This window comes from Semicossyphus pulcher, unplaced genomic scaffold, assembly GCF_022749685.1.
Source record: "Semicossyphus pulcher isolate SPU_LCO1_2020_fin unplaced genomic scaffold, fSemPul1.0.p SCAF_4, whole genome shotgun sequence".
Lineage (NCBI taxonomy): Eukaryota > Metazoa > Chordata > Actinopteri > Labriformes > Labridae > Semicossyphus > Semicossyphus pulcher.
Window position 1 is genome coordinate 32352516 of NW_027211715.1, and position 22078 is coordinate 32374593.

The 22078-nt window shown below is 41.4% G+C and overlaps 1 protein-coding gene across 1 annotated transcript in view; it reads left to right on the forward strand.

The window, feature by feature from the left end:
- The window catches only part of exoc2 (exocyst complex component 2), a 55108-nt gene that overhangs the window by 27233 nt on the left and 5797 nt on the right, over positions 1 to 22078 (forward strand). The window contains exons 8-22 of the mRNA XM_069679849.1: positions 1185 to 1330; positions 3196 to 3277; positions 3400 to 3502; positions 5543 to 5661; positions 11916 to 12029; positions 12437 to 12561; positions 13562 to 13630; positions 13756 to 13913; positions 14044 to 14165; positions 16936 to 16997; positions 17431 to 17511; positions 18247 to 18306; positions 18822 to 18883; positions 18964 to 19033; positions 21568 to 21684. Coding sequence (XP_069535950.1) covers positions 1185 to 1330; positions 3196 to 3277; positions 3400 to 3502; positions 5543 to 5661; positions 11916 to 12029; positions 12437 to 12561; positions 13562 to 13630; positions 13756 to 13913; positions 14044 to 14165; positions 16936 to 16997; positions 17431 to 17511; positions 18247 to 18306; positions 18822 to 18883; positions 18964 to 19033; positions 21568 to 21684 — 1490 coding nt within the window. The remainder of the gene's footprint in view (positions 1 to 1184; positions 1331 to 3195; positions 3278 to 3399; positions 3503 to 5542; positions 5662 to 11915; positions 12030 to 12436; positions 12562 to 13561; positions 13631 to 13755; positions 13914 to 14043; positions 14166 to 16935; positions 16998 to 17430; positions 17512 to 18246; positions 18307 to 18821; positions 18884 to 18963; positions 19034 to 21567; positions 21685 to 22078) is intronic.

Sequence of the window (22078 nt, forward strand, 5' to 3'; positions counted from 1 at the left end):
CTGTGAGCGCGCTCGGAGCCTGAAGCAGAAAGCCTGGGTTAACAGAGAAAGTTCACAACAACCATTGTCATACCTGTAACCTCCAACCGGGTTACCCAGTTACAGGAATGAATTGCTTGTATTTTGACAGACAGATTAAACGCACATTGGGGGAAATTAAGCATTTTGAGTCACTGACAGCCACCGCTAACATTTTAGTCCCTCCTCGTCTCGCTAACGAAAAAAAAACACACCTGTCATCAGTTTTTACTATCAACGATCTATTTTTGGAGCGCCAACGTCTCGTCTTCGTCACAGAAAAAAGATAGTTGCCGAACATTTTTCGTCATTATTTTCATTAACTTAATTTAACATTGATGTGACATTGTAGACTTTGACTTGTTCTTGTTACAGTACGTTCTTGTACTGAGTCAAACAAGTTCACATGAAACTGACAAGGCAAAAGATAATACAGGAAGATGCTCTGACCAAACACATAATGTGTATGTTTAGTCACCTCTGTACATTTCCCCTTCTTTACCAGCAGCTCTTCAGCACATCCAGTGTTCCCACCCTCTCATCTCACACATGATAATATGCCTCCTCTAATGGAGGGTCAATAGGCAGGTCCTATTCCCGGACTCTAGAGTAAATAAACCCCACGGCCGGACATAGCTTTCATCCCCACAGCCCACACTTGCGGGCTCATACCCCAGTGGGGCCTGGCCACCGTTCACCGCCAAAGATCCATGCGTCAGACACACTATGCACCAATCAGCCAATCACAGTTCACAGTTCGTTTCATGACAACTCAGACTGGGGAGTGAAAAAATGTGAAATATTCCTCTGTTCGGTCCCATGCTGTTCTTCCTTCTGGGATTTGTTTCGGGGGGAGGGGTTTTGTTTTGATTAGAAGATTTTTTTTTCTATCTGACGGCACATCCGAGGCCACCCACGAAGCCGGCAAGTCGTGCAAAGGTTCCTCTGAGCCGTCTGACTAACAGATAGCTGTCACTTTCTCCTTAGCAGCTCGGGCTCTGCTGTGTCAGAGAGCGCACAGAGCTGAAAGAAAACCAGAGGCCGACATTAAAAGGGAAATGTGGTATCAACATTTATTTTTACAGTATCCCAACTTCTCATTTTCTCTTGCCTCTTCCTCTCTCGCTCTCTCTCTCTCTCTCTCTCTCGCTCTGTGTTTCTCGTAGGAGCGAGCGATACTGCAGATACTCTTTTCCAGGAGGTCTTGGGGCGGAAAGACAAAGCTGACTCCACACGCAATGCACTCAACGTCCTGCAACGTTTCAAGTTTCTTTTCAACCTGCCACTCAACATTGAACGCAATATTCAAAAGGTACTTTCTGCAGACACAAACTGTGTGTCAAAAAACACAAAAAAAGACACCAGCTGTTAAGAACTAACACATGCAGCTTCCCTTTGCCTTGAAACAGCACATTTGTATTGCTGTCATTTAAGTCCTGCTCTGTGTGTACTGTAGTGATATCTGATTATTCAGCTGTCTGAGTGATGGAGGACGTGAACATCTGTTACAGTCTGAACTTCCCCTTCCATAGTGTTCAGGACCGGTGATATAAGGCTGTTTTTATTCTCTGAATTAATCTTGACTTGATTTAGCTGTCAGAACAAGATGTTGTCTTCTGCGATATGGAAACAGAGAGAGAATATTCAGTCCTGTTGCTTAATGTTCCCGTCATTATAAAACCCAGCAGAGCAAAAGTAGCAGTGTCTGTCGTGTAGGCAGGGGGCTATATGAAAATGTCACAATTAATCTGGTCAAAATAATTATGATGCTTGATAATATCTCGATTATCATCAGGAAATACTTAAAAATCTTATTATAGATATGACACACATCCTTTTCGTGTTACAAGCGAACAATTAAACAATCATGGACAAGGAATTCATAGCTCATAAGGTCCACAGCTGCCATTCCACGTCATCTAGACAAAAGGGGTTTTGCCTATTTTCTCCACATCCCGCGGATCCCACGGTTCCTGCAAAAAAGACAGTGTAAATGAGTCATAGTGACAGTGTACAAATGTTTTTACACCTTTCTTCAATGTCTATATCTGAAGAATATGTCAAATTCTTACCTTAATTCAAAGCTTAATTTGAAATATAAAATTATATTGAACAAAATCTGAAATTTGATTATTTACTGTATAGCCATCATCAAAAGCAAACTCCACTGTGGACAGTACGACAGTGCGGCTGTCCTGTGCTGCTGCAGGTTGTCCCAGCTGCAATGTTGAGGCATCTTTTCCCACAATGCTGTGCCGCATTATCTAGAGCGGTGGTTCTCAACTGGTGGGGAGGAGAGGAGTGCTTGAAAAAAAAAGTGGTAAAAAGTCGATGCTGCGCTTTTATTTTGAAGGACCTGGGTTTCCTCAGATGTGCGTGCAGCAGTTGATTAATTTACATTCTTGAAACTTGATGAGCCCGACAGCAGTTGCATTTATGTTGCAGTTTTTAGCATCTTTCTGTAGAGGCAATATACTCCCCTCATGCACTGCCACCATTTTGCTTGACTATTATACTGTTGTGTTTTGTGAAGTTGACATACTGTGATGACACGTTCGGTCTCAGGTCCAAACTGCCCCATTTTTCTGTGTGGTTGAAAACATCTCAAATCTGGGTCACGATTTGTCACTAAGAAGGTGGTGGTGGGTCCTGAGGCCAGACCAGTTGAGAACCACTGTTCTAGAGAATAGGCCTTTTTTTTTTCCACGTGCCTCGCTCTGTTTTTCTCTGTAAAAATGATCTTTTGATAATTGACATTATATCAGCATTATTACACCTTTGACTACAGATTTGATGTCTATATCTTTGGAATATGTCAACAGTCATGAAAATCTCAAAACTGTCTTCATCTGTTTCAAATTTCTGTCTAAGGGTTTTTTTTTATTTTAAAATTAGATTGAAACAAAATCTAACATTTTATTACTTATAGCCATTATCAACAGCAAGCTCAGCGTAAAAAGATAGAAAGCAGCAGCTCAGCAGAAGTGCTGCAGCTGAAATGTCGTCTGTGTGGACACTGCGACCGTCCTGCGCTGCGTAGAGGTGCAGAGTGTCCTGTTTGTTTAACGGCACAGTGGGATGGCTGTTGTCCAGAGGGTGTAGTTTAAGAGGCTCAATTAGAGAGTGTGTAATGATTGATTAATATGATTGCATCATGGACTACCTTTTCTCTCTCAGGGTGATTACGATGTGGTGATCAATGACTATGAGAAAGCCAAGTCTCTCTTTGGCAACACTGAGGTCCCTGTTTTCAAAAAAGGTAAACAATTCTTTTTTCCTTTTTACGTTTCTAACTAAACACATTAATGACATTTATAACAAAATCACTGCTTTGAATATTTTAATTGTGGATAAATGAGTTTTCCTGATACTCTGCTGTAGTGTACGCTGAGGTCGAGACGAGGATCGCGGCGCTGAGGAGTCTCTTACTGGAAAAACTGCTGCAGACCCCGTCGACGCTGCACGACCAGAAGAGATACATCAGGTCTCTTTGTTTTTTTCGTACTCTCTTCCACCGTGTTGTCATCTTGTGGTTTTTACGCAAACTCTTTAATTTGGTTTTGAAGAAGTCCTTAAACATGTCATACACGCTCTACACATTGCAAACAGTCTGTGTGTCTGAACTTTAAGTCATGACATATCTCATACACTCATTACACCCCTTTGGTTTCTTTGATGTCTGCCTGTGTCATCGTTTACCAGAACTTCATCCTCCTTCCACTTTCTTCTCTGCCTCTCACTTTTCTCTGAACATTCAACGTTCATGTCAGCTTTTTGTTGTCCCGCTCTCTTTGTCTCTGTTTCTATTTTCCCCCATTCGCTGCCTGCTGCCTTTCTTTCCTTCTTTCTTCCCCTCCGTTCTTCTGTCCATTTCATACTTGTGGTCTCTCCCGATTTATTGTTGTTAAGACCGACCTGTCAGGATCACAGAGACCAGTTCTCAACCACACGGCAACATCTTTCATCCTGCTGCATTAGCACGGCTCTGAACGCCCACTCAGCTCCTGTTTACTCTTGCCGTGGACGGTGGGAGCTGTGTGCCTGTGCATGTGTGTGTTTTGTGCCCATGAGGCCTGCTGAAACTTTGTAAAGATGCCACCTAATGAGAAACAACTGAGCAGTCGGTTCTCAGGATGACAGTAGAGGGAGCCAGGCCACAGCTCAGAGAGTGAGTCATCTGACGGGCCACAGGTCTCTGAGTGATGCCCACAAAGTAAACTCCTGGGAGAGGGATGGTTACGGGTAGAGAGAGGGACAGGAGGGTAAAGGGTTTGTGAAGATAAAAAAAACTCTTGATTTTAAAGTTCTCTCCATGAGCACAAAGTAAAAATATGCCTTGTTTTTTCTGTCGCTATTTTGATTTAAATTTAGTGTTTCGATTCTTGTATGAAAAACAAAAGCAAACACTTTTTTTGCTACGAAATTTATTTCATAACTAAGCTATGAACAGAGTGGGACATTTTGTCATTTCAATCCAAATTAATTTAAAACACATTTAAATGCAGCTAAAGTTGACCAAAGTGTTCAATCAACAATAAGCACAACCATGTAACAATAAAACACAAAGACTGTAGTTAAAGACGGTTTTGCAAGTTCTTATTTGGAGTCAAATAAGACAACAATAAAATAAATAACAATAAAATGACGCTAACAAAAAATTGTTAAACAATAACTGTCCTCTCCAACAAGTGCACCTAAGAATGAAATTAAAGATATGTGCGCTGTAGTAGCTTTAAAGGAATCCTCACTTTGTTGCTAATATTGAATGTCAAAATCCACATTTTATACTTTATATTTTTAACTTTCCTTTTATATAAACAAAGTATATACGGATGCTGAAAGAGAGAGATATCTGTGGACGAATGGAGAGCCTCAAAATAACTTGTAACAAATGAATGTGGACACATAATAAATGCAAATGCTTCAATACTGTAGAGAAAATGGCTCACTGAATTGTTTCATGAGCAAAGGAGCTGTTTGAATGTTATTCGCAGTAGAAGTTTATATTCAGCAATTTCAAACCTGCTTCACACGTCCTGTGTGCTAATGAAAACTATACTATACATATATGGAGGTGTCTTTCGGAAAAACAGACTTCTTAAAATCTTGCAAATAATCATAAAGCTGTCTTTATGGCCTAGCCAAACAAATGATGTGTTTTTTTAGATGATTTCTGAGTTTATTAGATTATTGACGAGGGCAGTGCACAACACAACTGTTGGGCCAGAGGTAGCTATTTAGGTCATTTACATCTCTGGGCAGGAAGATTTAAAAAACACACATCCATCCAATTTAAAAACAATACAAATTAACAATTTTTGACGAACAGTGTAGGACATAAAAACAACATACATTGCAAAGCAATTTAATGCCTTTATCCTAAAGAGGAAAAGGTTTGCTAAGTTTCTTTATATAACTCTCATTCTGCTGTAGCTGCAGCCAGCACCTCACTGGAATAGGTGTGTTTCCCTGTTTTTCTCTTCTCTAAATGTAAACATTTCCTCATGTGTTTGTGCACATGTAGGTACCTGTCTGACCTGCACGCTCCAGGCGACCCAGCATGGCAGTGCATCTACGCTCAGTACAAGTGGATCCTGCAACTGATGCAAAACTGCAGAGATGAGTTCATCAACGGCCAGAGAGGTGACTCACTCACATTAGCACGCACATGTTGAAGAAATCTACACATGAAGTAAAAAGCTTCTATTTAGCGCTGTCCTATTACGCGGCTTGTGGATGTCATGTGATTCTGAATGCTGCTGAGGGGAGAGAGGAGCCCAGCTGCCTCCCTGTCGTACCAGCTCTTCGCCTGCATTCCCGTCTCCGTCACCGCCCTCCCCCGCCTGCTCTCCTCGAGGCCCGCGTGTTTATTTTTTCATGAACGTATGAATAAGATGAAAGTGAGGCAGCATTGGCTTTGGATTTGGGTTTCTGGGACTTGACGTGTTACTGCACACGCACACATACAACGTCTCTTTCTCACTCACACACAGCTTCACAGATGGATTGGAACAATTAACCCCAATTAAGCTGTTCCTCTGTTAAATCAGCCGGCAGAAAAATGTGAATGTGAAACCGTCCGCTCAGGAAGAACAGCGATTCGCCAAACACACACACACTCCTACACTCCTACTTGCACAAAGACACCCATACAAATACATTGTGAGTGGGTGGCTGCCTCACATAGTGCAGCTGGAACATAAACATGTCTAATGCTAAGGGTAACAGTGGTTTCCGGGGCTCAGGCTTGATGGATCTGGGGGGCGGTTTGCTCCCTGCCTCGCCACAGTTAAATATCATCTTGATCATCATGTCAGGGATGGCCCCTTTTCAGTCCACACATGCATTCCTCAGCAGAGCAACATGTGGCAGGGGGTGAATCTGAAATGCCATGCGAATCATGTGCAATGCAACTATTGCTAGTTTGCAAGAATTCACTGAAACAAGTGTACTTTAACAGGTACTTAATATTTTAGCTCTGCAATCAGTTCTATTATTCTAATGTGTTTGTAAAGCACGTTGGTAAAGTTTGTTTTTTTATAAAAGATTGTATACATATTTTTAATTAATTAGTTTTCGGAGCCTCTCCTTCCTCCTGAAACAAACAAGCTGTTTTGCCACTCAAAGGTCAGAGCTTAGCCACGATTGGCTGACAGTGTTTGGAGTGACTGTGTAGGCCCTCCTCCACATGTCGCTCCAAAGTTGTAGAAAACATGGCTGCTCTAAGATTGGTTATTCGGCCTTATATGTACGAGCCAGAATCTCCAGGAGGTATCAGAGTGGTAAGTTGAAATCTTGACAACGACTTGACTACAAGCTCGTGCAAGAAGGCAGCCTGAGGTGAGTGACGGTGAATGACGATTGGTCGCCTTAAGCGAAAGCAAGGTTCCACAAACGGCTCATTTCAGAGGCGGCATTTTAAAAATGTCATTCTGTTAAAACACGGAATTATGCAGTTTTCACTTTTTCACTGTGAACAATGAACGCCCAAACATGTGAAACCCATGAAAATATGAGAATATCCGTTTAAAAGACATGGCCCCTTTAAATATAACAATGTGAGACATGAAATACAACCGCATGACTTAATAGAAACATTAGATCCAAACAATATTCAATGTACAACACGGCTGACACGCCATAAACACATTTACTGCGCCTCATATATACAACACACAACAGAGGATTTGTCAGTGTCTCTCAAACTGACCCATATGACCGTCCTGCTCACGGCTTATGGCTTTCCCTTTTCTGCCGCACAGAGCGTGCTCATGAGAGGCTGATGTTTGATATGTGGTCTCAGAAAGTCTTAATATTTATCGGTCTGAAAGATCAAAAAAATGGGGCATTTTATTTCTAAATATTTAATTACAAAAGCAACTTTTTTGCATCTCATTTTGGGAAATAGTCTTTTTCGGGGGGGCGAGTGGTTGTAATGTGACCTACGAGTCTGACTGTGGGCTGTAATGTTTTTCTGGAATGGTCAGTGTTGTTCCTGGGGGCTTGGTTTGGGTGCCGCTAAACAAACACAACGATGTCTTCATCCAAACAGCATGACCACGAGTCAGAAAGTCCACAAGGTACGCTCAAGTGTTCAAAAAAAACAACCTATGCTTTCTGGTGCACAAGCATACCCACATACAGATTTCTACTGTTGTTGCCGCAGCCAGCTGTCTCCTGTCCCCTCTGCTGTCACGCTTAACAGAGAGCCCCGCTATCCCCACCTCTTCCTCACAGACACACACACACACCTGGTAGCTATTTACCATCCCCGCTCTTTGCAGCTCACCTCTCGCCAAAGTTTGAAACCCGTGCCTCTTGTAACATCCCTCCACCCTTGAACAGCCACCATCACAAAACCACATCCACTACATTCCCCTGACCCCACTCTTCCTCCCCCCTCCCTCCCACCATTACCCCTCCTCTCAAATTGCCAGAATCCCCCTTACTGGTACCTCACAGCCTGCCCCTCTGCTTGCGGCCTCCTCTTCCTCCTTATATCACATCTACCAGCTCAGCGTGTTTATAATTCATCTTTTATGCTATTGTCAGCGTCACACGTGGCAGGGATTATTCCTCTGTGATGGACCAGCCGTGTCTGCAGTAACTGATGTCATTTTCTCTGTCTCTTGTGTTTCTCACTCCAAAATATGAGGCCAGAGGCCGTTTCGGTGTGTTATGATTCCATTAATTATCCTGTAAATTGCCCTAAGCGTGAAATAGACCCATCCATCTGTGCTGGAACAAAAAGCCTGAAGCCGGAGTTTCTTGTGAGGAAGCAAAGCAGCGTAAGTTGCTTCCGTATGTCTAAACACTCCCATCGTGCCCCAGCGCTGCAATCTGACTCTGCCCGATTCAATTATAAAGTGCAGTACTCTTTACTTCCTGAGCAGCGCTTCTTCTGCCAATATCAATATAATTAGCAGGAAATTTTGTGCGTAGGAAAATAGGTTTGTCAGCGAACATTTGTCTGGGAAACATGCGGGTGTGATTTCAGGCTGAGTCAGTATCGCTCGAGGAGAAACGTGTTAATTATTACACTTTATTTCAGCATTTTAATCTTGAGTTTGCGTGTGTATCAGTGCGGGATGGTTTATTGTTACGCACCCGTCTAGGGCGGTACGTGCGCAGTATAGATGTACACAACATGCTTCCTTACAGGTCCCCGAACCACAGGCGGAAACTACATTTTCAATTAGTAAAGATAAATGATTACAATCAAACACAAATGCAATACTCACAAGAACGTCAGCAAATAACTCAAGGTCAAAACAATAACAAAAGAAACTATCTCCTTTTTAAATACTTACTCATCCTAAATGAAATAAATTAACTTAAACAGGAGTGATACAAAAGAAAACAACAGTTCATCCTTACTGCTGTGTTTTTCAATAACAAAAATCACGGGTGTGACAAAAAACTGACACTAATAATCTTCACACAGTTTGGAGAAGCTGGTTAAAACAAAATAAACCAAAGGGCACAAAGAACAAGCTAAATGTAAAGTCTTAAAAATATAGTTAACAGAGTAACAGCTGGTACTTTAAAACTTGTCTGGAAGCTTTCTGAAGCTCGTTTTCACTTGATCCACATTTTGGTCTTAAAGGTTTCATATCTTCTGAATGGATATTCTCATATTTTCATGTGTTTCACATGTTTGTGTGTTTATTGTTCACAGTGAAAAAGTGAAAACTGCATAATTCTGTGTTTTTCCAGAATTACATGTTTAAAAAGGTCGCCTCTGAAACGGGCCGTTCAGAACAGCTTCAGGTTTCTACGTAGAACCTTGCTTTCGCTGAAATCGTCATTCACCGTTATTCACCTCAAGCTGCCTTCTTACACAAGCTTGTAGTCAAGATTTCCACTTACCACTCTGATACCTCCTGGTGATTCTGGCTCATATAAGGCCGAATAACCGATCCTAGAGCAGCCATGTTTTCTACAACTTTGGAGTGACAGTGCAGTGCGGCCGCTACGCAGTCACTCCGAACACTGTCAGCCAATCGTGGCTAAGCTCTGACCTTTGAGTGGCAAAACTGCTTGTTGGTTTCAGGAGGAAGGAGAGGCTCCGAAAAATAATTAATTAAAAATATGTATAAACATTTTTAAACGAAACAAACTTCACCAACGCGAGTCAAAAAAACATTAGAATAATAGAAAATTTATTGCAGAGCTCAAATATGTCCACTTTAACTCTTGGTGGTGCGTCATGCTGGCTGTTAATGCTTCAAAAACAAACAACAACAAAAATCATATTTTACTATGAAACATGGCGGCCAGTGTTTTGCTACAGGAAGCAACTTTAGTGTCTGTTAGGACATAAAATATTTGAAAATCCTAAGAAAAAAAATTCTTTCTTTCTGGGTAAAATTCAACAAGAGGCAAGAACACAATGCCAACGCAAAAAGTCAACAAGAATAAATGCAAATAAAAACAATAAAAGCGATAAGACAGGTCGACCTAGGAAAGGCACTTAAAGCAGTAACGATGATAAAAATATTATTCGAAGACTACGTCACATCAGAGGAATAGAGATAGAGAAATATTGTAATAGCAGGAATATTCTGAGACGATTCATATCACGATGTAGCGATCATAATTCAATATATTGAAATATATTTTGAAGCTGGAACTTTTGTTATGTTTCTTTATTTGAGCAGGGACAATGCACAAAGTACATTAACCTTCAAAGAGAAATGTTTTCATGTATTTTCTGGCCGTAGTCTCTGGGCAGGGAAGCTAAATAATAAAATCGTGAGAAGACATTGAAACAGTACAACATACTTTACCCACCATCAAACACACACGAGATTACACATGAAACTAGATATGAAAGGAGCGCCCTAAATAAAACTCAAAAACAGTGGGCTCTGCATTTGCATTTATCACAGTCCCTGAAACATCAAACATACTATCACAACTTTTTTGTGAAGTGTGAGAACAGCATTAACATAACAAGAAAAATAAAGAAATTCTTTGCATGTGAGCTATAAAAAAACATGAATTATGTTATTTAGAATTGACACAGTGTCATAAAAGATCATACCGTAATACTCAAGTGTGTCAATATTTTGTTACACCCTGTGTGGTAACATTTAAACAGGAGTCCGTAAGGTGTATGTGTGTGTTTGGAGAGAAAGCAGGCGTGTGTGTGGTCGGGGTCAGCGGCCTCTTGGGGAACAGGAACTCATCCGAGCTGCGGAGAAGCTCCAGACCCCGATGAGGAAGTGAGCAGAGGTGACACACATTGTCTGACTGTCTTCAACACACACACACACACACACGTACACACACACACACACACACACAGCGGTTCCTATATTTTAACCTTCAAACTCTCGCCGTGAAACAACACAGCAGCAGAAAGAATAGCATTAAGCAGCACATATGCTCACTCGCACCTACACTGTCTCATGCACACTTCTTGTGCATTCTGAGGACAGCTGACACCTGGATCAACAGCAGCTCTCATCCCTGTGAAAAAGAGGAAAACAGACTCAGAAGTGTTGTGTGTCAGTGTTTTGTGCGTGCGTGTAAGTGTTATGTGAGAAAGCTTCGTGTGTTTACATATAATCTGACTCAATTGAGAATTTCCTTACATTTTTGAGACTGGACTGACTGGCCAGCTCAACCGCATGTGTTCCTTTTGCTTGGGGATTTCTCAATGCTTGCTTACACTCTACATTCAGTCGGTGACTCACTCGTACACTTTTCTCTGTGTGTGTCAGACACATGTTTTGGAAATGTGGCCATCCATTTACCTCTTTTAGACAAACTACACGTAGGCGTTTTGCAGCGTTGCACGGACTCATTTTTTTAAGTTTCATTTTCATTGTTGTAAGTTTGATCCCCTTTCAGAGCTGCAGAGTTTCGCTTTCAGTCCTCTTTGTCAACTTTCACCTATTCCTCTGTTATCCTTAAGTTATCTCATAGATTTGTAGCAGTAAACTTATCTCACCAGCCGAGATAGGAGTGTGTGGTTGCAGAGGCATTGTCTCATTCGTTGCTGCTGCAAAGCTCCCTGTTGCCATCTAGTGGTTTTGCTTTTTCTCTTGAGGATCACACGTAACTGAGCCCAGAGTGGCCGACGTAAACCCACTTCACCCCGGTGCTCACAAAGCCCACAGCTCTGTTTCCTCACCCTGGAAACAACGGGACATTCTCTCAGCTGTGGGCCACGGCAGAGACGGATCAGAACACAAATAAAGAAAGGCCGAGAGGGGCGAGGGAGGATTGTTTGGTGTGAAAGCCCGCTGAGCTTATTGAGGAATGTGGAATTATGAAAATGGCTTATTTGATTATTTGATATCTGAAGTATGTGTTTCTTTTTCCTCCGAGTTCATTTCTCATCTATGGCCCCTCCTTCCCTTTTCTCCCCCTTTCTCCATGTCTGTCAGGAGGTGTCGGAGCCTCCGGTCTGGAGGGGGATACCCGTCCGTCGGCCCTCGGCAGGCTCAGCCACACCGCGTCTCTGAAGAGAGGGGGCAGCCTCCGCACACCAAGACCTAGCAGTGAGCGCCACAATCATATCACAACACACCCACGCACACGGTGCTTAGGAGGGGCTTCCCTGTGTGAGCCACACTTGTGGCTGTGATATTGTTTGTTTATGTGTAACACTTTTTGAAATTGACAGTGCTTACGGGAATCACAATGTATCAGAGTCATGCATAGGGAAACTGCAGTGTGTCTGCGTACATCAGTAAAAGTACAGGCACAGGGGGGGGTCTGGAAGTTAAATATATTGTTCTATATGTGATTCTTTGAATCACACTCCCCCATCACTTTCCTGTACAGCAGAGATAATATATTGTTCTATATGTGATTCTTTAAATCACACTCCCCCATCACTTTCCTGTACAGCAGAGATAATCAATCTTTCGGTCTGTTTAATAAAGTGTGTGTGTATTTGCTCCAGCCTGGCGCTTTGAAACCCCGCAGCAGGTGCAGTTTGTGGAGAAGCTGTCAGATGTGGTGATCGGTCAGCTGCCCAACTTCTGGAAGCTCTGGATCTCTTATGTTAATGGGAGTCTTTTTAGTGAGGTAAATACCAGAGAAAGTTTTGTGTTCTAAGGATAAAATGCTCTTCGAAGGGGATCACCTTCTCTAAATCATTCACAGTTTGCTCTCCTGAACAAGAACCCCCACCCCAAACAGCAGCTCACTTTCAGTATCCAGGTCACTCTGGATCATCTTCTAACACACTGTAAATGAAATAATTCCCAATAAAGACTGGTAACAGATGGAGACTTGGATTTTGGGTGGAGTGGCTCTTCAACTTTACAATTATAAATCCCATTGTAATAAAAAGACGGGCAAGAATAAAAACTTATTTGAATGATTCATTTATTTGAGTTTGCCTTTTAGGGGCCCGATACGATGACACCATTAAACTATTTTAAACAGAACATCCTTCAAAAAAACAAAATTACAGAAGTGTGTTGCACTTTTCACTTGAGATAAAATCGGCCCTGTTCTTATATATCTTAACGATATACCTCAGAATCCTGTGATTACCTGTCAGTACACGAAGATCGATTTAATGAAAGCAAGCTGTCCGGCCTGTTGAGTTGAATCCTGTTTCATTTTGGTTTGGGTTGGAGACACTGGGAGATACTTATATCTTTTAGTAATATAAATGGTATAGTTGTCGGTCAGGCTGAGCAGGAGCAGCAACCTTAGTGTGTGCAAGTGAGAGCCTCGTGAATGCAATACGCTTTCGAGCAAACTGCTGATGTTAAAAAGCTCCTAAAGATGTTTGCCAGTGTTGGTAGAAATTTAAAAATGACAAACCACAACATCTGGTCTAGTGGTGGGGATTTAATTGAAAGTGATTGATCCAGAGGCTCTCATATCTTATTAATGCACTTTCTTACTCTGAAACTGGAAGAGGAACTTGAGTTGCTTTGTCTGCCTCTAAACTGAAAACTGTGCAATGAAGGCAAAAAACGAGCAAAGACAAACTTAAAGAGAAGCTGGATGACGTGTTTTAGTCAGTAGATTATTAAACCTGACTGTTTCCTGATTTGTTTTTTTCCTGCAGACTGGAGAGAAATCCGGGCAGGTGGAAAAATCCAAGAAGAATGCCCGACAGAGACAGAATGACTTTAAAGTATGCATCATGGAGACTGTTTACACAGAAACCCTATTTTGAGACTCTGAGTGGCCACGGTTGTTTTTAGAATAAATGCTATCTGCAGTAAAGATTTGTTTGTATGTTTGTTTTGTGTTTCACAGAAAATGATCGAGGAGATGACCAATCGCCTGGTGAAGCTGGTGCGTGGGGCTCTCCTCCCCACCACCCTGCCACAGGGGGAGCAAAATCTCTACGGAGGCTGGGAGAACAAGACGGAGCTCACTGGAATCTGGCTCACACAAATCATACACACCGTCAGGTTCTCACACTCATTATTTGAACTTGTGCTTTGCTGATTTCATGCAGTGCTGACAAGGTTATATGCAAGAATACAATCTAACAACCTCTCTCTCTCTTTTTCTCTGCTTCCTCTCTTGTCTCTCGTCCAGAGGTTGTCACGATGCTCTGTCTGCTCTGGAGATCCCAAATGATTTGCTGCAGGTGATCCAGGATCTGCTGCTGGATTTGAGAGTTCACTGCCTAATGGTGACTCTACTGCACACTACAGAAGGTGAGCATTAATCGATAAGTTGTCAACTATTAAAGTAATCGGCAGCTATTTCGATATTCCAGTAAGTGTGAGATTTGTATGTATGAGAATGTTTTTGTGGGAAAACAAAAATACTCTGATTGTAGCTTCTTTAACAAACGCTGACTATCTTTGAGTTGTGAACAAGTCAAGGCATTTGAGGATGTCATCTTCGTTTCTGTAAAACTGATCCACATTACTAATGTGTCAAAATAATTGCAGCATTAGTCATGAGAGAAAAAGTAACTTCCAGCATGTTAATGTTAATGGTGTGCAAGAAAACTAGACTTCTGCACCTCCTCTGATCCCAAAGACTTGGACAATGAACATCTGTTAATATCAGCAAAGTGTTACACAAATGGAGAGGTGATTGCATCAGTCTAAGTTGGGATCTAGATCCCGATCAGACAGAGTGCAGTAAAGCAGCTGGGGGCGGCTTTTTTGCAGTTGTTTTCAGTGGGAGGGAAGCTTTTTGCACGCTGCTTTTGCGTTGCTAATAGCCTCGCGTTTTTCCGCTCCTTCAACTTCAACTCAAAGAAGAAAAGCACCCGGCGTCATTGTTTTTCGCAACATCCAATTGGATGAATGGAGAGGCGGGGGTAATGACATTGAGTTTACCGTTGAGTTTCTGTTTCCCTGTGTTTAATGTATTTGGGAACAGCCTCTCACCCTTATCAAAGCCAGAGCAAGTGCCCTCCGCCTGTCTTTCTCAATGCAGATATAACTAATCTATTGAACACAAAGTTAAGTATTTTAGCTAGCCAAAATAAATGGGAACAGATCTGTCAGTCTACAAAATAACGGTTAGGTTAATGACAGCTAATGATTCAGTGGTTGCCTTAACAACAGAAAAAAAGGCTTCAACAGAAAAGTCTGATCGACATTGCTCCACCAACTTAACTGAAACTAAACTTCTGTTGCCAAGCAACCCAAACTTTCTCCTGCACTCTGTGTCTATGGTTACCACAGATCAGCTACATTGTGTCTTGTACATTTATCTGTTTGTTTTTATTTGTCATCAACCAGTGAAATAAGAGTCCGTTGTGTGAGTCAGAGGTACCCGCTTGATTATTGTAGACATACAGTCTGCTTTAAAGGGGTCATATCTTCTAAATGCATATTGTCATATTTTGCATGGGTTTCACACTTATTTTATTTAATGTTTATTTGTAAAGGGACAAGTATGAAGCAAGTAAACTGATGCCACACACTACAGCATTTATAGCCTTGGCTAATTTGCAATGCCCGTCCCAAGATAGGCCTTTAAAATACATGAACAGAGACAATACTGAGACAATACAAAACAGACTCATCAGCAATAAGACAGATATAACAATACAGGATACAAAATACACTCCTACAATAAAGCTTAATGTAAAACAGGGAGCACAAAATCATACATGATTACAAGACTGAGCCCTCTTCAAAACTGTGTCAGTTTGAGTTTAAAATGCTCCCAGTCCAGGTCCAGTTTGAACTCTGCATGATGTTTGGCATAATTCTGTATTTTTCCAGAATGACTTTTTTAAAAAGGTCTCTGAAACGGGCCGTTCAGAACAGCTGCAGGTTTCTACGTAGAACCTTGCTTTCGCTGAAATCGACCAATCATCATTCACCGTCATTCACCTCAGACTTGTGGTCAAGTCGTTGTCATGATTTCAATTAACCATTCTGATACCTCCTGGTGATTCTGGCTCGAACATATAGGGCAGAATAACTGATCCTAGAGCAGCCATGTGCGATCCCATGCGGCGACTCCCCCACAGGGATCGCACACGTGGGGTGGCTATGCGGTCACTCCAAACACTGTCAGCCAATCGTGGCTAAGGTCTGACCTTTGAATGGCAAAACAGCTTGTTTGTTTCAGGAGGAAGGAGAGGCTCCGAAAAATAATTAAATTAAAATATGTATACAATTTTTAAAACTTAATAAACTTCACCAACGTGATTCAAAAAGACATTAGAACAGTATTCAGAAAATGTGGCTGAGGCGGAGTGATAAAAGTCCCAGTGATGTTGTTCTCTATATCAGCACTCAGAATGCCTCTTGTCCAATCAGATTGCTTGGTCGGAACTAACTGTTGTGTCAATAAGATTAAATATAAACTCATTAGAAACACATTAAGCTCTTTCTTGTCAAGTTTAATTGGCTGTGTCCTTCTTTGATTGGCAGCCATTGGTGCACATATTACACTTACATGGGTTTCTTGTGTATTCATGCAGACATGGCAAAAAGAGCATAGTATGTTAACAGTAGACATTCAGAGTATCAGAGTATAGGGTGCATACTTTATACAACTTGCATGTCTTATGGAATAGTACCACTGTAAAAACTCCAAACTGAAGACGCCATGTTTTTATGCAAACCCAACACGATCAGTAAAGACAAATATCTGCCCATCCATTGATTTTTTTTGGCGCCAAATTACTTTAACACCTTCCACATCACACAGCTTCCAGGGTAGTAAAGAAGAAAATGTAATGAGACTAAAACCAAACATGCTCAGTTTCACTTGTGGTAAGCATGGTCATTTTGAGAAGAGGGACTGGTTTTACTTACTACTACCTAACTTTCCCCGTACTCACATCAAATTGTGGTCTTGATAGAAATACGATTATATATTTTGTTGTGGTTTTCCTTCAAAAACCATCATTTCTGTTCGCATTTTCATTTGTTAGGAACCTTTTTTTTTGTCTGTGAAAAGTAGAAAGTTTTGCACTTTTTCTTCATGGTTGTTTCTTAACACTCTTAGATGTCAAGAGGCTCGCCGAGAAGGAAGACTGGGTCGTAGATAATGAAGGGATCACTAGCCTGGTAAGGATGTGGTTTTGTGTCAAGCAGCATATAATGTCAAATGATAGACATCAGCAAATGGTCACTCACACGTCACATGCAGGCTCAAAGATACACATCCGTAAAAAAAGATACACATCGGTACCAGTTTGGCACTTTGAATTACCATTTTTTAACTTTCTGGTTGTCAGCGTAGTTAGACCCAAGAGCAACAAAGAAACTGGCTTTACTGATATTTGTATGTTTTCTCTTTAGAGGAGAATTCCCTCGAATCATTATAAATACAATACAATGTCAATTTAGTCCAGCTTTGTTTACCTTAACTCACCTTTAATTAGTTTACATCCCTGCTGAGGTTGCGTGCTGACCCTGTATGATGCTGCTAAAAATTACAGGATATTTCCAGGTGCCAGTTTTAATAATCTGTTAATGTTTCTCTCTCTCACACCTGTAGCCTTCACAGTTTGAACAGTGCATGATCCAGATGCTGCAGTCACTCAAAGAGCCGCTGGAGATCAAACCAGGAGAAATCAATGTGAGATGTTCACGTGCAATAATCCATGCAAATACAGCGACTAGAGCAGCAGAAGTTTTTCATATGATGATCTTAAAGGAGGGGTATTGTGCTAATTTCAAGCTTCACTCTGCGATACCTGTGGAGTAGCTTAGCATCATCTACAGTTAAAAAAACCCTCCTCATACAGCCTCTGCCTGAAACAACTCAGTCAGCTCTGTCCCTTTAAGAAACCCCTCCCTACAAGCCTACTTTCCTCTGATTGGCCAGCTCTCTGAAGCCTGCTGTGATGTCACAAAGTGCAGCGTGTAGAAAAAACTGTGTGAAACCTGGCGTTCACAGCAGCCCGCAGACTGAGCTGAGGAGCCTGGGGATTACTCCAACATACTTTCACCTACAGATTTGAAACTTCACCCACGTTTAGTCTGGACATCAACACTGTAGCATTATGTATTTATGTCTTAAAATGTGAAACAGCATAATACCCCTCTTTAAATAATTCTCTCATAATTGACCAAACCAATCTTGTAACTTAAAGCAATTGTATTAGATGGTGCTTACACAAAGAGAACATTCAGAATGCTGCTCTTTTTCAGGATGAATTGATAAACTTACTTCATCCTCAGTTGGACAATTGAAAAGAGGAAAAGAGGAGCACAGATACATAACTCCTCAGAGCAATATGAACATAAAACACATGTGATTTTAATAGGATCATAGCTTTTCTGATGTTGTGTTTCACTGTCGCTTCCTCAGGTGCTGCAGCTGGACCAGGTCCAGGACCAGGCGGCAGAGCTCAGCGTGGGCATCATGAGGGTAAGATTTGAACAACTAACCGAAAGCATGCAAAGCAGTATAAAAACATCTCAAACTCATTTAACAATTTTAATGTAACTTCTTCTCCTACATGAGAAACAGAATGAAATCTTTGATCCTCTAACAGCCAAAACAGCGGACATGTAATGACTTCTGCTAAAAACGTTTTTATACTTTGCAGAATCAGCACGCCACACTGTTTTGTTTTCTCTGGCCACAACATGTCCACACACCTCCTCCTATTTTCTGATGGGTAGAATTGCCAGCTCTACGGCTGGAGACAGCATTTTGGGTTGTTGACGTGTCTCTGCTGGCTTTTCTTTTTCTATTTACATCCCTTTACTAAATGGACATGATTCAGTCTGACACGGATTGCCGTCGAGATTGAATTCGTGCCATTTCACCCACACATCAGACGTACACGTTTGGTTATGTAAACTAATGTAGATGTGGAATAACAAAGGAGAAACGTAGTAACATTATGCCTGACTTGTGTATCGATGTGTTCACCTCAGGTTTTCATTAACTGCTTGGAGCAGCTGAGCACTAAAACAGATCGAGACATTGATGCATCACAGTAAGTATTTTAGTGTTTGATTGAAGCATGCTTCACCCTGAATACTCTATACACTTTGGTAATATCTCTCTTTTGTGCAGCAACATGTCAGTGGACCTGTCCTCTCCTGATCGGTTTCCTGGTGTTCAGGAGGGTTTCAGTCCAACATCTGTGAGTGTGAATTCTTCTTTTTTTTTGTTTCCTTGAAACTGTTTGGGGTTAATACACCTGAAGTCCCACATCTGGCCACTGCCAGCGTCACCAGAGCGTGGGCTCTCTCCTTTACACAACCACACAAACACGTGTGTCACTCATTCAAACCACCAAATGTTATCAGGCTGTTTCCTGGTTGTGGACAAGAAGCAGATACGTCCTCATTTCCTGTAACTTGTTTGAGATGCTAGTGAAGGAGGTTAAGCGCAGGGGAGGAGGAAGAGGAGGACGAGGAGGAGGAAGAGCAGGGCGTAGAGAGCTTCTGGTAAAGGGAAGTGGAGCAAGGCGCTGACGGGGTTTCCCCAGCCAGAATATGCGAAGCAGCGTTAGGCAGCCAGACAAGAATGAGTGCAGCTGACCAGAGTTAAGGCTGGTGTCGCTCATGATTTACTCTCAAGTTTGGCAAATACAAACAAACACACGACTTGGCTGGTATTAATAGACGTACTTATATGAGTATACAGCAGCCGGCTCCAGTCTCTGATCTTCTGTAAGACTGCAGTCTTGTTCAGTTGAATGCATTAATGTGTTTTGGAAGTTTACCGTCCTGTTTGTGAGAGGCAATTTGAGTCCAACAGTTTTAAAAAGTGGTGACACCTTTGGAAGATCTGCTTAGATTTTAGGAGAATAAATCAAAACATTTTGGAATGTGAAACATTTTTTCTTAGAGTATTTTAGTCAAGTGAAGAAATGTGACAAACTGAGGGCATTTTGAAGGAGAGAGGAGATTTTAGGAACTGAAGACATTTTTGAAAAGTGAGGGAATTTTAAAAAGTGTTCACGTAAACATGGATATTGTATAATTGTGAGGAAACTTTTGCAAAGTTTGGATGTTTCAGTTAGAAGTGAACTTTAGGATGTCATAGGAAGTGAAGTGTTGAAAAGCAAAGAATAAGAGAAATGTAAAAGTTCGGATATACAGCTCCAGAAAAAAAATGATTTAAAGTTTTTCTCTGGTTCTTCTATTTATATGTTTGTGTTTGTGTAAAATTAACTTTAGTTTTATTGTTTACAACACTTCTCACTTCTTCCAAGTCAAATATTCTTATTCAGGTCTTTTATTAGCAGAAAATGACGGCTGGTTGGCAGGTGTTTTTCAGAGCTCCAATAATGCAAAGAAAACAAGTTAATGTTCATGTTGAAACAACAGAACACTCATGTTTTAAGAGATTAATATTTGGTGGAATAACCTGTTTTTTAGTTGCAGCTTTCATGCCTCTCTGCATGCTCTCCACCAGTCTGTCACAGAGCTGTTGGGGGAGCAGCTCGGCTCTGTTCGATCTTCCTCTTGATCACATTCAGGAGGTTTTAATGGGGTTCACATCTCGATTGGGCTGACCATGACATGTAGAGAGAGGAATTTAAGGAACATTCAGAGTGGTCTCTTCTTTTTTTCTGGAGCTGTATATGAAATAGGGACTTTTTAGGAGGTGAAGAAATATTTAGAAAGAAAATGCATTATGAGAATATACACAAATAGGAAAGGGAGAGCGTTTTATAAAGTGGGACTCATTTGCAAAGCGGATTTTAGTGAAATAAGAACACAAAAGCAAAGCAAGCAGCTTCTTCAGAGCTATCTCAGCTGTGTTTTGTTTATGTTTTGCTATGTGAGACGTTATTGCAAGATGAGGACATTTAGGTCTGTTATGAACATGCAAAAATAGAAGTGAATTCATTTTCTCAGGTGTGTACATTTCTCAGAATGACTATAATGTCAAGTGAGGGCGTATGTGGAAAAAGGACAATTAAAGAAATGAAGATATTTTAGAGAAAGCAGGTTTGGAAAATTTGGTTGTTTTGGAAAGTGAGAAAAGATTAAAATCAAGTTTGCATGTCTGCACCGATGGAAACGTTTTTTTATGATTTATGTAAAATGCAGACAGTGTGTTTTCGATAGGTAGGACAATGACCTTTGGGTTCAGGTCAGACCTATGGTAAAGTTAGAGTAAGTCTAAGCCTTTCGGGTGAGAGGTGAAACGTCTTCAAGAACTTTCACCAACCTTTTGGATGAAGCTTAGGATGACCTGGATGACTGAGAACCTTCACAGACAAGTTAGAGGAAGGTTTAAATGGTAAATGGTAAATGGACTGTACTTATATAGCGCTTTTCTAGTCTTTGCGACCACTCAAAGCTGCTTTTACACTACATATCACATTCACCCATTCACACACTGATGGCAGAGGCTGCTACGTAAAGTGCCCAACTGTCAATCAAATATCACATTCATACCTGTTGGCTATGCCACCGGGAGCAATTTGGGGTTCAGTGTCTTGCCCAAGGACACTTCGACATGTAGCCTGACGGAGCTGGGGATCAAACCTCCGACCTTCCGATTGAAAGACGACCGACTCTACCACTGAGCCACAGCCACGCCCAAATGTTTAAATGAAGGCATGTGGTGGTAATGGTAAATGAAAGGGGCTAGGAATGCATCATGTCTATGAGAGTGCTCCTCAGGTATGAGGGACAAACATGTGTTCTGTGTTTGCAGGAGCAGCGCCTTCTCATCATCCTCAGTAACTGCCAATATCTGGAGAGACGCACCTTCCTGAACCTGGCTGACCACTTCGAGAAACACGGCCTCACAGGGACCGAGAAGATCACACGGGTGAGTGTTAGCTGTTCAGATCATGTTAAACTGTTCACTTCTTCTAAAGAATATAAAGAGTTCAGATAAAAGAGGTCAGATCTGTCTCACACTGCTGATGAGAAGTGTGTTGTCATTGACAACAAAGCTGATGACAGATGCTGACGGTCCCTCGCTCTCTTCTGAGCAGATATATGACTATTTTAAAAATGTAAAGGTCATTGTCTGAGAAGCTGCTCAGTCTCACATTTTCACTCCTTTCTCTTCTTCCTTTCCACACACACACACACACACACACACACACACACACACACACATAGTCACACAACTGCACACAATGACTAATGGCTGAATCACAAAGCAGAGAAGAGTTCGGTTGGTTTTCCAGTAAAAACAAGTCTTTCTTTGAAAGATC